The sequence below is a fragment of the Pholis gunnellus genome, assembly GCF_910591455.1.
Source record: "Pholis gunnellus genome assembly, chromosome: 6".
Classification (NCBI taxonomy): Eukaryota; Metazoa; Chordata; class Actinopteri; order Perciformes; family Pholidae; genus Pholis; species Pholis gunnellus.
Window position 1 is genome coordinate 14,509,067 of NC_136532.1, and position 16,433 is coordinate 14,525,499.

Below are 16,433 nucleotides of genomic sequence, written 5' to 3' on the forward strand. Positions count from 1 at the left end.
TCAAGCAGGAAACGTTTTCCTGCTCTCAAAGGAATTGCTCAGGGTGTGCAGTAGCCTCTGTGAGCTGAAATTATTTTCTTGTTGGTGAAAAGAGCATCATTTGCATTGTTCCTTAATCCTTATTTGAACATGAGACACAACACGAAAGAACATTTGATGTATGGTTTAAAAATTGTTTAAAAAAACGCTAACCTCATAGTCATAAATCATCGTACATTATTGACTGCACAGAGATCACACACATTGACAAACAGAAGAAGCATGTTCAATGGTGAAGTAAGAATATGATTTTATTGTCATGTTTAATTCTAAAACATCCGATCTCATAAATAACAAAATATGGACAAACTTGGAAAAATATACTCAGCAATCGTATTACACATAAATGTTTTCTCAGTTTGCACTAAATTCAGATTGATATTACATAGTGGGGCAGCTTTTTGGGACACACTGTAATCAAAACATACATCATCTTGCTTTCCAACCGTAATACTTGATGTTTGCTTTCAAGAACCAGGAGAAAGTATGCTGACACCAACGTCTTTACACTCACTGTCTCAAAAAAAACTTCAACGACCGACAATGATCACACAGTCCCATCTTGTCCCAGGCAAACAAATCCAGATTCTCCATTTCCCAGAACTGATTTCTGGAGATGTGCTCCAAAAAGATGAAATGCGTCTGATGCAGCATAGAAAAGCACAGCGAGTTTGTCTGAGACGTGTGTATAAAGAGGGAGGGAATGTCTCCCTCACTCTTTTTATTGTTCCACAGTTTCTTGTCCGCTCTCTCACTCATGTTTTCATGTACACACATATGCAAACCTGCTGCACACCGTGCATGCACAGCCCCAATTACACCCACAAATGTGCACGCACGCACACACACCATGACTCTACTACCTTGAGAGCTGCAAGTACGTATTACAAGAAAACATTTACAACATGATAAAAATTCCAACTGCGTGGACCGTTATTGGGCAGCTCTTTTATCAGACTGTTGAGTTTCCCCGTGGGTCTGCTCTGCCAGTGTCTCATCAGCTTTGGGAGGGTCCTGTGGTCCCCGGCTGCAGCAGCAAACAAAATAAGCTTTCTGAAGTTCCTCTACCATACATTTCTCTCCATCTTCCAGCTCTGCATCGTGCTGCATCTCCCACCTGGAAAGCATAGTGAGACAGAAGGTAAGCTGTTTTAATACCCAGAGACATTTGTTAAATGTGTCCACTACAAGGTGTGTTGGTGTATGGAGATTGTGTGCCCGTATCTCATCTCTGTTTGTGTGTCACACAGCAAAAAGAAAGAACCCACATGCCCGCAACTCCACTTGGGCTCAACACAGAGCATGAAGTAACCTGTCGTCCAAAATAAATTCTCTCACACACACCGCAGACTGAAACTCTCCAAGGCTTGAAAAGCCACACTTTATCTTCTCACATGGGAGTCTTCTGCACTTTCTTCTATCATGCTGTGTGGGTCAGTATCACAGCAGTTTCTGCTGATGTGATAGACTATCAAACTTACAGTTTTGCAGTCATGCAAACACACATTTACAGGCTTGTAAACATCTCAAGTGATGTTTTAGGGAACATTAAAACAAAAAAAGTGACAGAAAAGAAAAGTGTTTTCCCCTTTCTGTCAATCATCAGCTTACTGTGGCTAAGCCATGCCATAACAACTGTTGAACCAAGCCTGTCCCGGTGACTTATTTTGATCATGAAGGAAATCCTCCTCATACGGTATCTTGTTACTTCCCTCTCTTGTTTAACTGCATCTACAGGATGTATCTCCATCACATTTCTGTAGTTCTTCAAGCTCCAGAGTGAATGGAGGGCTTCAATATGAAGACATCAAGGGTAGTCGCGTTGTAATTCACTCTGAGCATCTCTTGACGAGTGACTGTGGTCAATCAAATCCATATGGAGAGCTGGCTGAAGGCTGTGTTTGAGCTGCCGCATTACACTCCCTCCAAGAGAATTATATCTGACTGTCCGACTGCAAATGATTGCATTTTCATTGCAATCTTGGCGTCTCTTTTTATCCCCCCCCCCCCCCCCCCCCCCCCCCCCCCCCGATTCCTCACTGTATCTTCAAACATGAACCATATAGTTCTGTATGTGTGTGTGTGTGTGTGTGTGTGTGTGTGTGTGTGTGTATGTGTTTGAGGCATAAGTGGAAGGAGGAAGAGGGGGTAAAACACCAAGTATATCACGCATGTGTTTCATGCATACTAAGAAGCGGGCCTCTCAATGCAGAGCACTTTGATGAAGTTTCAGCCTCTGTCACAGTGTGTATGTGGACAAATCAGACATCCGCTTTCTCTGCTTCCCAACCACTGTCAGTGTAGTAATTACTGTCTGTAAGGGGAGGATCTGTTTATGTAAATATGCAGTTGAAAATATGCAGATATGCAGATTTGCAGATTTGACAAAAAGGTTTCTCCCTCCGCATACAACTTTGGTCACTAGTTTCTGCGTTTTTCTGAGCAATTTTTGTGTCAGTCTGGATCTCTTTCTTTACATCCATCACAGAGTGAGGGGTCTGTCTCCAAAAAGACAGAACAAAGGAGAAGTAGTTAAGTCTGCCTTTGATGACTGCTGTAGACTCTGTTGGAAGAATGCTGATGACGACTCGGGGCAGACAAATTGCCCCTATATTATTTTTTCAGTGACATAAAATTAAAATCAGTTCCACTAAATAACCATTATGGGATACAAACACTCACACAAACAAAACAATACAAATGTCACACAGTGTGCAAAACAAGAGCAGGAAGGGAGTGAGGGAGAGCAGACAGCTTCAGGAACAGTGGCCAATAAAGGAGGGAGCGAGAGAGGAAGGAAGACAGGAAGGTACGCTAAAGGTTTTTCAATGTTTAATTTTCAAATAGGATTAAGCAGAATGACATTTAGCTGAAGGTTACAGGCTCAGCATTGTCTTAGCTGATATTGATATGCAGGAGGCGCCCTGCTTGTCACCGGGACAAACACCGTTGATGAATGAGAAGCCTTTCCCCAGGAAGGTGTTAAGTGCAAATTTGAAATGAGAAAGAGGTAGAGAGGGAAAAAAAGAAGAAGGAGCAGACACAGACAGAGATTGAATTACCACGATAGTTGCCATGTATACTGTCACTGGATAATGTTGCCAAAAGTGTAAATTGTTCCGTAAAGTATAGGTTGCATATTCTTTGAGATTGGTTGATCTCGTGCTGAAAATGAGCTGAAAAATACGGAAGGTGCTTGGCTGTGTGCATCTAATTTCAACAACTTTAACACAACAATGCCTCTTAGAAATGCATAAGTAGGCTAAAGTTGACAATAACTTCACTGTATCCTCATTTTGGCAAGTTTTCCCCGGGAATTTACATCTTAATAAGGGGAGTCTTACCCTTTAATTCTTATGGGCTCTGCTCATTTCTCATGCATTAATACTGGAGCTGCTGACTTGGCTCTTCCTCTGAATACAGAATAGGACACACATATTAAGACTCGTATATTTACAGGATTGATGCCACAGGAGATTGTCTCAGAGTGAGATGAAAAGGCTGGCTCAGATGTATTTCAACGTGAACATCAATGTAAGCTGTCCCAATCATGGGACGATGCAGGCACAAGACAGAGAGCATCTATCCTGATTTTCAGATGATAATGAGTAGCGATGTTTGACAAATTAAGAGCATAAGCCCTGCTCAGAGATCATCCGGCAATCAACTTACTTACTAAATCTTACTCAAAACGCACCACAGATGAAACTTTGATGTTCGACTCTAGCAGCTCCCGGAGACAGAGAATTACAAAGAGGAGATTTAAACGCAGGTGATGAAAAACATATTGACATGGAATGGGGAAAAGAAAGAGGACAGAATAAAACAGGCAGAGTTACAAGTATAGACTGTGTGAAAGAAAGTGAGTGAACAGAAAGACAAAGTGCCTGAAAGATCATGAGAGACAGTGGCCAGTGGTTTCCTCTGCAGCTGTCAGTGGGCTGAGTGGTTTCTCTCAGAGTGTTGGGTGTTTGTGCTGCGCCGGGTGCCCTGCCTGCTCTGCCACTGGGACCGCTGTTTGTTTAAAAGGCTCGCCTGTCAAACAGAGAGCGCTACCGGCAGCCAGACACTCGGCTAAATGACTCTGACAGCAGCCCTAATCAGAGGCTTCGCACATTGCCGCAGGGCCTGGAGGATCCATCATAACCCAAGCCTAAATATTTAAAGTGCTAAACTTTCCAAAGGTCAGGCCTTTCCATGCATGCCAGGGCGACATGTGTCACAGTAACAGGAAGAGAGGGACTGAACAAGAGAGTGAGAGAGAGAGAGAGACTATGGTTAAATGTCCTCTATAATTTTCACCCTTGTGAGAACCACTTTCAGCTTTAGACCTTTAGAGTCAGGGTCATTTTAGGTAACGGACATCATTTTGACTGGTTGTCATGTCGGCAACCATCTCATTTGGGGTTAGAACCTGGGATTATAGAGAACGTTGAATTAGACAACATTTTTTTGTTGAAAAACAAACCCTTCTCAGCAATTCACGAAACGGGTTTGCAACTGACAAGAGAGTCCCACTGGCTGAGACACTCACATTGACCCTAAGATGAACATTTATGTATCAGAACTTCTGGACAGCATTGACTGAGCAGTCTTTGAAAGTTGGAGTTGGACGAACCTTTTCAACCTGACCACAATAAGTTTTAAAAGTTCATGCAGCTGCTTTTGCTGATGTCAGAGTTTGAGGTTAGGTGTTTAACGGTGATGAGTAAAGGTGAAGTCAGTGGATGACCTTGTTTAGCGAAGTCCATACTATCTCATTTCATGTAGAGTGCATGGGAATAAATCATTACAGGAGAGAGCACAGAGCACTTCTCAAAGGTGACAGAAAGCCTTTTGGGGTTTAGCTGTTCAAGTCCCAATTTATGAAACCAAACCTTTGTATGAAAGTGGGAACTTTAACCTCATGGTGAGTAGAGGGGGCCAGACAGTAGTTCTATGACTAATTAGAAGAAAAATGGGAAGCCACATAGGGAAATCCCCCTCCCCGAAAAAGGAAACAACATAGATTAGCTGTTAGTGGGAAATGGATATTATACATTCGAATCTAGTTCAGTTGGGGTAGCTGACAAGTTCACAATACAGGGCAAGGGGGTCATCTCTTCTACTCAATTTCCATTGAGAAGCAAACATCCAATTCAATTTAGATATGTGCCTGCGCGAGGCCATGAGCCAGAGGGAGATTGTAACTGACAGCCATTGGACAGCCGGCCGGATTTGAATATTGACGAGACAGAGACTTGACAGAGGGGATTATGCTCTACCTTCTGACTTACTAGCCGCTACACTGATCCATTCTATTGTCAGATCAATTCAGTGTCAGGTCTACAGTATGTCCGTGCGGTGATGCCACTCAGTATTAGACCCTACCTGAGATCCATTTCAATCCAAACTGATGTCCACTCGCAAGCTACAAGACACACACTAAATCAGCAGTGGACAAAAAGCATGCAATATCAAAGCAAATCTACTTCAAAGTAAACATGAACCAGTAGCACACACACAATGTTGTATTACAATACTTGAGAGGATGACAAAATTAACTTTGCAACTGTTAACCTTCACCCTAAATCTTTCTAACTTAACTAACTCAAAACCAGCGCTTTGCAGAGATTGATTCTTTGAAGTACTTTCTAATCTTGTGATGCCATTTTGACTTCATACATAAAAAATACAGTAACACCCGCATGCGCAAAACATCTGCATTGTCCGATAGGACAGAGTCTTATTGTACCTCATTGGAGTGAAGCCCCACTGCTTGCCCTACCACATTTTGAAATGTGTGTGCATGTGACTGTGTGGGTCAAATCCACAGCCTCATCCATGTCCAACCCGCCTGGTCTCACACCCAGCACGCACCCTCCCATCTTGAGGGCCGTCGAGAGCAGGCGAGTCATAGAACGCCTGATCAAAGGGCCCCCGGACAGATCTGTGAAGGCCCTTTGAAAAGACATCCACAGTTACACAAGTTGACACGCTTGTACGTGCTTTGGCGCAGACACAAACACATCCAGGCTCAGGGTCATGCACATACACCCGAGTGCATGCACAGAGGGACACACAAACACACAACTTCAAACACGCTGCGGTTTTAAACTCCAAATCCAAGCAATAAGTCCAGCACATCAGACGACACAAAGGGGCTTTTCCTCAAATAACCACACCCCCCACCCACCCACCCACCCACACACGCACACACACGCGCGCACGCGCGCACGCGCGCACACTCCTTAATGCTGAGGAGTCCTAACACTGAGGGATGCTAAAGGAGGGTGAAAAGACTGTAGCTATAATGTTATACATCTCTAGTGAAAGTTACAATCTAAAAGGTAACACCTGTGCTTTCTTGCATTATATGAGTTTACTTTACTAATATCTCAGTATCCTGTAGATTTGACTAATGTCATTTGAGTAATGCGCTCATTGTTCAGTGTGCTAAACACTTGAGAGAGAAGATTTGTTTTCTGAATCTCAAGATATAAGTTATTTAAATTGAATATATTTAATTTGCCAGCTTCAATTCCATTAGTCACAACTGTATTTTGGCATCTGCCGTTTACACTCATTGTGGGCTACTGCGAACGTTAGCTGATATTAGCTACCGGTAGAATAGCTGTGGTGCGCCAAGTAAAGTATCTATGGACATGCAATTTCATATGAAAGTACATCGAAATTGAAAGTTGTGCCTTCAAATCCCTCTGCATGGCTGTCTCTAGCTCCGCGCTATTCTCTCCAGTGATCCAGGGGGAAAGTTTGTGTAAATTTGCAGTGGCTTAATTATTGAATAATTTAGACCATGCTCCAAATTAATGTAGCCATTTCCATATTAATGTGTTTGCCCACCGATTCCACATTTATTTGTACTGTGGACAGGAGGGTAGCAATTATCACAGCATATCATAGCAGTTGTGCCGGTATTTCAGACATCATTAGGCTGCTTGTCCACTGCAGTGTGACTGTGAGTACTAGTCTATTGGACACAGTTTGGTACATTCCTCAAATAGGCTCGCTGTGCTTCTGTGAGTAAGATCTATCAAATATTGCTCTGGGGAGAAAAAGGTGACTGGCCTTGTTTGTGTTTGACAAGGTGAGATCCAATTTAGAACCCTTGCTGTTTGTGAATGTATTATTACATGCAGACAACAGCAAATAACCAAACACCTGCCAAGTCTACCGAGCCAACGTCTGCTGGTCAGTGCGGCACAGTAGCTGACTGCACCACAGACACTGAGTTCTGCACATGTCCCAGGAGGTTGACAGCTCTCTGCTCCTCTTATCTCCCCTCCTCAACCCCCTTTCCTCCACCTCACCTCACCTTTCTTTTCTTCCTCCCCAGTCTCCTGACTGTTTGGCTCTTGTTAGGAGCTTGGCTGAGCAGGCTGGCACCTTTCACTGAAACAGCACCCAAGAGGAGGTTGTGACACAGAGAAATGCGAGCAAGTGTATGTGCTTATGTGCTTGTGTGTGTGTGTGTGTGTGTGTGTGACCTCTCCCACTTGAGCTATTGTAAATCATTACAGCAAGGCCCTTCGTTAAGGAAGCCAACCACCTTGGCACCTTTCAGCCGTGTTCTGTGTATACCTGACGACTGTCTGACACCGCCTCTCAAACTCACAACACATGCCGGGCACAACAATTATTTCCAAAAAACAACTCAAAATAAATCCTAACCTTTTTTTTTTATCCCATCTGCATCTACGTGTTTACATATTGCATTTCTGATGTGACACTCTCATCTTTTGACAGAACTAAAATGATACCATTGAAAACAGATGCATGTGTATCGAAGCATAACAGCCTTTTCTATCTACCCATGATGCCTCAGGGCCACCTTCCCCTCGTATGTTACTGCAGTAACGAGGGGAGGCTAAGTTAGTTGGACAGTCAGTAAGTCAGTCATTCAGCCGAGCAGGCAGGTACCTGTTAACGGCTCCAGTGTGCCTGCAGGACTCTGGGATCCAAAATCTCAGCAAAGGCAATCTGTCTTCCCCCATGATCCAAAGAGAAAGAAGGATAGGGGGACAGAGACAGAGGGAGAGGAATACACAAGTAGCGGGCAGAAGACAGAAAAAAAAAGGAGAAGGAAAGAAGAGCTCTTACTTTGGACAAATATAAATACACACACACAACAAAATGTGCATCTACTTAATGTGACTATAAACATCATTTTATACATTAGCTGAAAAGATATAAGTAGGACAAAGCCTCAACACAAACCCTAATAGGTCCTGTACACCAAATATTATGGACTGTTCTTTGCACAACATGCCAGCTCCAGAATCTTTATGGGTTTCCTTAATCACTGCAGTTTCCCTGACTACTCCTCAGCTCCTTAGAATGATTCCAGTCTATTTAAGGCTCATCAGTCCATCAAGTTCCCCGTGATAATTTGACCGTGGTTTGTTTCTGAATAATCTGAGAGTTTTGTTTTGACCTGGAAGCTTTATCCAGCCTTGGTCTACCAGTTAACCACAATTAACTATCTTCTGCCTTCTTCTGCAGTCCACAGCCTCACAACAACTGTTTCCGGCCTACGATTACTTGTTGCTTTCAGCATGCCTTTCTCTGCAATCCTTCAACACGCCGGTCCAACCTCCTCTGCCACCAGATGATCTGCAGGCCCCCAACGTCTCACTTTAGAGAATAATCATTAAAGCCCCCCATAATATACCATTTCCCTCAGTGTCTTGTGTCTGCAATTGGGTCTACTCCTTTAAACTTTGTCACCAAATGCATAAAACATCAGCCATGAATTAATGAACAAAGCCGACGCAGATAAACAGTCAGTAGCTTTAGATTTTGCCCTCCTCACACACACATGCACAAACACTGAGAACAAGCATTCACTCATGAAATCTCCCCACTGAACAGCATACAGAGGGGAAAAAAAGATGTTCATTGTGATTTCACCTCAATGTGCTACCAGGAAATAGCCTATTACTTATTCAGTACTTTCTCTTTGTCATTTGTGCATAATATAAACTGTGAAATCTACTAAGGAGCGCTGAGGGTTGAGAAACTGCGACTTGCTCTCAGACAAAGACCTCGCTCTTATACATTGATCTGGCAAAACTTCTATTCAAACCCAGCTATATATCATTTCCATAGCCACTATGAATAAATTTCATATTTCAGCATTTTCAACTTTTTTTTATGGATTATGTAGTGGCTTAGGTGGGTAAGTTGCTAGTACAGTTGATTTCATGGTTAGAGATCGAGCTGAAGAACAAACAGTTAAGTTGGAATAAAAGGGACGTTACTGGAAACCTGTAACAACATCTAACAACACATCGAGGCTAATGTCACAAGGTAATTCTAAAGACAACACAAAATGTCACAGCTATGACACAACATGCAACAACAGTTGTGTTGTGGGGATATATGAGGGACTGAGGTATAGTGGGCACCCTCACCTAACATCAACATAACTGCCATAGATTTATGGACTTTCTCTTCCACCAGACTTGTAAAACATCAGCAGAGAAAGAGCTTGTTTGTGAAGCCCTTTGTTTTTTTTTTTCAAATAATCTGACAATAACACAAACAATTCCTGTCAATAGTTGCACAGTGTGGTGAAATTAGGGCCACCAACTGACACCAGTTGGTGTGGAAATCCTAACTGAGGGCCATACTGTAAACACAGCAGTGTTCATGCTCCATTCATAATGACATTATTAGCAATGGGCTCCTGTGGTTTTGCTGGGCCTGCAATTAACTGATTAGTCCATGCAGACATTGATCTCACCTGTGTGTGTGTGTGTGTCAGCTTTCGGTTGGGGGTGTTCTGTTATTGTGTATCAAATCAGGGCCTTGTTCTTCTACCAGTTCAAACAGTTCATTTTCTACCATGCTAATGGAAGTTTTCGGGGGTTAAGGAGATAAATAAATCCTTGCTGTCACCTCATTTAAAATCAAATGGCACTTAATTATAGCTGTATGTGTTTTCAAACACTTTGCATAATTTATTGTTCGGCACCATCCTAATCTCCAGATCCTTATCGTTTGTGCTCTATTTTACCCCCTCTGTCCTTATAATAAAAGTATAATGCTCCCTCTCATAGTTTTTCTTTCTCTTTCTTGCTGCCAACAGCAGTGTGAAAGAGATAAGGCAGGCGATGAAAAGACGTTTTTAAGTTGTGCCTCACCTTGTAGGGATTTGATGCTGTAAAGGTCTATTGTCAACTCAGGAGAGCATACATGCACAAACTCACACACATACACACAGCCCTCTGGCAGTGTTGCATTTCTTACAGCCCCAAATACAAACATTGTCAAATTCGATGAAAATGGCGAGGTAACATCATCATTCATGGTTTGGTTGCAGGCACACATATCACAAAAAAACAACTAATGCAAGCATAACATGCAGAGTGGATATTTTACCCTTTATCCATGTGATGTCAAGTTTTACCTGCTTTGCATTCATGCTGTACATACCCTACAATTTCCGTTCTTTGTAGCACTAATGTGCCAGAAAGAACTAAGCACATTAATGTACTAGTGCAGTGTAGGTCATAAAGGGAGGTGAGGGGCAGTAATATGCTACTTTACTGGCTGAGGCTGCCATCATCAACACTGAATGCCAGATTAAATCAGTCTTTTTTTTCTCTTTTGAGAGAAAATAGAAAAATGATCTTGCCGACAACCCAGTGAGAATTTGCCCTGAGATGAAATCAGTGCAGTTGAGAGAGTCCGACAGAGGCAGAACCTTAATTAAAATCCATGCAAAATAACATTACACTGACATATATGGATTTCATTTTGAAAATAAATCAGATGCATGTTATTCACCAAATGCATTAATGGCATCAATATACTGACTACAAGTGAAGTGACAATACATGGCACAGGCAGACTTTACATTCATTACAAATGAGAAAGCATGCTATATAGTTAGTCACAGTGCAGTATACAGCTCACTTTACATTCATTGGATGTAGTTTATATAGTCTTTTTTAAGACTGCTGGACCTTACAGATGGTCTTTATATTGTTTTATGTTATTCTGTTGATTGCTTGGAGTATGTAAGACAAGATGAAGTTCTATCTTATCTATCTTATGTTATCATACATTCATCATCCTTATTACTTTGCATTCAGGGAGCACGGCGTACTGTATAGCTGCAGCTGCTGAAATGGGTGGTACAGTAATTGGGTGGCCGTACGCTGGATCAGATGAGAGATTTAATCCTTATAATCAGTGGATTTTGATTCTTGAGCGTTGATATCATTCAACCAAATATAACATGTAAAAAGCTAGTTCAAACAAGCAAACAGAGGAAACATCTGAAACTGCATCATTTTAACAAACCACTGATTACGAAAGTAAACTCCAATTGTTGATTCAAAAGCAGCATTTTATAACAACAAATAGACCTCATTCATTGCAAAAGTTTCTTGCTTTAGTCACCTCGGGCAAACAAATGCCGTTCATATAAGTTGGTGAAAAGTCCTTTGCTGGTGGATCCACGCACACACACAGACACACAATCTGTAACACCTTCATCAATGAGCGTGATTTGGGAGCAGATCGTGTGCGCATACCCAGCAAGGTGTGTATGTGGCTTTCTGTTCAACAAACTTTGAAGCAGAAGCTGTTGCAGCTTTACCATAACTAGGTAATGGATGGAAGCAGCATGCAGTTGTGCATCCTCTCTATGGGCCTTCCATCCTGGGCCAGTCGATGGAGCAGACAGGCTGGGCTTAGTATATCACATAGATCCTATGGCTGGACAGCACAGCAGACAGATACAAGTCAATAGGAAACTGCTGCTTTTGAATATTCACTCTAGTGTTTTGGTGATAGGCTGCATAATAATTGGCTCCAAAAATAATTCCTAGAATAAGAAAGGAAGGAAGAAGCAGTGTGTGTGCGTGTGTGTGTGTGTGTGTGTGGTAGTGGTGGTGATGTTGGCTGCGGGTGAAAGTTGAGGTTGTATTCTCTTGATTGAGTGACTTAACAGCTGAGTCACTTAAACAAACACAATCAATGCCAGTCAAGTCAATCTGGGTTCGCAACACAAAATTCATCGCAAATAAACTAATATTGTATAGTATAAACTTCAGACGGACACTGAACTATATAATTACAATAAAGTAGATTGCTTAGCCTCAGAAAACCATCAATCATATACTGCACAGCCATTCCAAACATATTCCCTATAGAGAAGCATAAAGATATTGCTATCGAGCTTTCAAAATGTCAGGGCAACGGAAACCCAGGCATGGCGCAATTACATAATGATTATTGCAAAAACTTTCTCCCCCTCACTCAGTGTGGCTGTAATATGCAGTGGATGGCCATGGGGGTTCATTAGTGAGAACAGGCTGTTGTTGAAAAGCTCCAGTTTCACCTCTGATCCCGGCTAATGTGATTTGGACCTGAGATTGGTAGTGGAGAGATTAGATGCTAGCTCACCTCAGGGTGGGAACCAGAGAAGGAGACATACATCAATGTTGTTTGCTTTCAAACTCAAACGTCTTCTCACCTCTAATTTGCTCTGAAGCATCTGCAACAAAAAGTGTTGAGAAAGTATTTGTAGTCTAATTTATTTTCCAGCGACGGAGAACTGGTGGGGCTGAGCGGGTGCTTGCTAATCCATTCTGTTACATTTTGGAGTGCATGATTTGGGCTTTCATAACAAATCAATTGGTTTGTTGTGAGTAGAATTGGAGAACCGAGGATCAGCTATGGATGACAACTGTGTTAGCATTCTCCTCTCATTACCTCATGGCTTACCCCCATGGCACACACTGCCAGTTGCAATGTCAGGCTACCCCTTCTTTCATTTCCTTTTCATTAAGCCTCCGCTTTCTCTGTCACTTCTTAGCCTCCATGCTTACACCCCCTCCACCTTTGTCCATACACTCCTTGTGCCCCCTACACCTAGTCCATTATGTCTCTACCTCTTTCCTTTCCCTCATTCCTCTCTCCCCCTCTCATTAGGTCATAGTTGTGGGGATTTGTCAGAGTGTCTGTGTTGATTAATAGGCAGACGGAGCCCCTATATTTGGGGGCTGTCAGCTGGGCTCCAGAGTGCCAGGGCCGCCCTGCTGAGCTCCCTCACCACCCAGGTGGCCCCATTTGGGCTAAATGAGCTGTGAAGGGTCCCGGCTATGCCCGCCTGCCCCACACTAAGACGTTACGCTCAAACACACACACACACACAGGCATGGACACAAAAAGGCACAAACACATGCGGGCGTACATTCGCAGACGCACACACATCTGAGATGCAAGCATACACGCAGGCACGCTCACGTACTCAACACCCTGGCTCTCACTGCCATGCACCCCTGCGTTCCCACATGATTTGTCACACTCCATCAATAGACAATAAGTTACTGCCACTCTGGCCTGTCAATGGGCCCTGTCTTCAGCAGACCCCTCTATGGTGTCTCCTGGGGGGGAGGTGTGTGTGTGTGTGGGGGGGGGGGGGGGGGGGGCTGGGTGAGGAAGAGTGGAACAGGGGAAAAGTGGTGAGAGTGTAGTAGTTAGGTATAAGGAAGGAGGGGAAAAAAAGAGAGTGAAAAGGAATGAGAGAGGCGGAAAGAGAGAGAGAGAGAGAGGATGCTGGAGATGTTAAACAAATTGCTTCGCTATGCACCCCACATCCCAGTGGAGGGCTTACAGAGCTCGTCCTGATGCACAGGCAAGTAGCCAGGTTCAAGGAAATCGGAGTCTGAGCCTGTGTGTGTTTGTGTGTGTGTGTGTGTGTGTGTGTGTGTGTGTGTGTGTGTGTGTGTGTGTAGCGTAACATGGTTCAGCTGCTCCAAGCCAATTGCCTGGCCTTGGAGTCAGAGGCGGGTTGTACGTGAACATGAACGGCCCTCTTTGCAAGATTATTTTTGTTACCCCCAAACTAGGAGGGGGAGACCTTGGTGAATGAGATCATCCTGGCATATTTGCACGCACACACACTTCCAGAAATGCGCAAGTACAAGCACACCCTCCTCCTCAATGATTCAATCCGATGATGGGTATTGGAGGGGAAACTGTAATCTGTGAAGGTCAGAAAAGTCTGAACAGTAACATCCACCACTGCAGGCTACTGCCGCTTTCTCTACTCCTACACTGTCATTACTGCTGGCCGGCTAGCTCTCATTATCAACTTACTTCATCAAATACACTTCATTATCAGCGTGTCCTTAACAGACAGATGGGATGGACCCTCCAGCAAATGACAGAGTAACTGGTATAACGTGATTCCTTTTAAAGTCTATTCAATGAACGGGTCATAACACATATAGTCCTCTTAGTTTATCAGTGATTTACACTTGATTGGACATCTGGAGGAAGAAAAAAAAATGGTATGTTTCTTCACAAAATACAGTTTAATTGTACCAATGGCTATGTATTATAATTACATCTGAGGTGATTATAGTCATTATGAAGCCGTTATTTCTGAGACTGTTGAACATATGAAAGGCGAATGGATACACTGGCTGAATAGACAGCTGTTACTGAAGATGTAAGTAACAGACAGCCCTATCACGCTGGCAATATGGACGACCATGAAATTAAGACTCAACGTATAGTAATTATAATGACAATGAGCTTTGTTCGACATGTCAAGTATCAATCTAACACTTGCCAGGCAGCTTTCATATCATAGCTAATAGGCAGTTGGCGGGCCAGGCCGTTGCCAACCACTGAACCAAAGTATTCATATGCCGGCCCTTGTCATTGTGCTTAGCAGTTGACGTAACAGTAATACACACATCAGCTACATGTGCCCTCATGCAAATGAGTGCATTAGAGCAGACCTCAGAGAGCGGAGCGTGGCCAATAAATCCAGCCGGGGTGAGAAATGTAGCCTTTACCATGCGTGTCCAACCCCATCTATTTAACCCAATTACACACACTATACCAGGTGATAAAAGTCTGCATGCCATCAATTCTGACATCTCATCCATGGCTCTGCAAGGAATGTCTATTAGGATCTATAAATCCTCAGGATAGTGATCTTCTCTAGATGTAAAGTGTGTGAAAAGGTGTCTCTGTATCTTTCCTGTGTGAGAGAAAGATGTAAGTCAGTTTGACTCCCACACACTTATGACATGTGTGTAAGTATGTGCATGCTTCTGTGTGTCTTTTTAACAATATCTGCTGAAGCATTCAATATCATTGGAGCACAAAAGGGAGTAATCGAGTTCTAAGTGGATGCAGGAGAGGTGCCACACAGAGAGATGAACCTTCCGGAGTTCAACCATCCATATTTTCTTTATTGGCCCTAATCCAAAGTGAAAAGACAAAACAACTAATAGCGGACTCAGACAGCAGTAAAACATGTGAGCAATCCTGGTTTTGGCTAGGTGTGTTTCCTACCCAGGTGTTTCACATTGCTTGCTGACAGGCCTGTCTGTCATGGCTGAGGCCAAGCGGAATGGGGCTGCAGGTACTTTCACTATCCAAAGTCACGCCTTGCGATTTGTAAAGAAAACAGCACAGAGACTCTGAATGGCCACAGCCAGTGTTTTAGCCATAGGCAGCTGGAGATAAATAGATGTGGTCACAGTAGCTTCACTCGCACTCTCTTTGCCTTTGTCTACAGCGCACCTGAGCCACACCTGACCCCCACTCCACCCGCGGATGTGGATCCATGAAAGAGAGGATGAAGTAGTGAGGTGAAGCAAGGCAGAAAGGGAAGGATGAAAGACAAATCGCTGAGAGGTGATGGATCCCATTGTTGGAAGATGTTTCTGTGACCCATTTCAACTTTTCCCCTCTGTGGTTAATTGGTAGAATTAGAATCGATCATGTTAGAGTGGCAGCATTATTGCATTTTACATGACTGAGTATACTGGCTATTGGATGAGTAAAAGAAGCTTGTTAAAGGTGCTAAATCTGCATTAAGGTGCGGCTGAGCTGGCACCTATATAGCAGCTAACGGTGCTGACAGCTTAAACAGCTTAAACAACGGCTATCAGTGTGGACCTGAGGGGAAACCAGAAGGTGGATGCTACACTTCTACATCAGCTGTCGTATGAGAGCAGTGCAGAATGACGTCCATGAGCTAAGCAGTGGGAGCAAACTCACCGGCCAGCCTGGCTATGTAGACAAAGCAAGGAGAAGCTGAGGTAACAACACACACACACAGGTAGAGTGACTTCATTCTTTGCTATTTGCTATTAGCATAGTAGCATTTGATTAGTTTTTTAAAATACTGAAACTGAAATGTTACTGTAATATTCAAGTATGTCTCTCTCTCTCTCTCTCTCTCTCTCTCTCTCTCTCATCTTATAATTTTAATGGCACATCACCCAGCCAGTCTGCAATTTCCAGCTCAGGGTAAAAAATAAAAAAAATAACAGAATCACCACACCTGGATTTCCACTCCAGGATGTCATCCATGGAATTCAGCAGAACATCTAATCCATCAAACTCCGCAAAAA

General features: G+C 43.2%; 1 protein-coding gene across 1 annotated transcript in view; it reads right to left on the reverse strand.

The window, feature by feature from the left end:
* Window positions 1-445: 445 nt before the first annotated feature.
* The window catches only part of kiaa0825 (KIAA0825 ortholog), a gene marked incomplete at its 5' end in the record, with an annotated part of 105,612 nt that continues 89,624 nt past the window's right edge, over window positions 446-16,433 (reverse strand). The window contains one exon of the mRNA XM_079160587.1: window positions 446-1,156. Coding sequence (XP_079016713.1) covers window positions 973-1,156 — 184 coding nt within the window. The 3' untranslated portion in view covers window positions 446-972. The remainder of the gene's footprint in view (window positions 1,157-16,433) is intronic.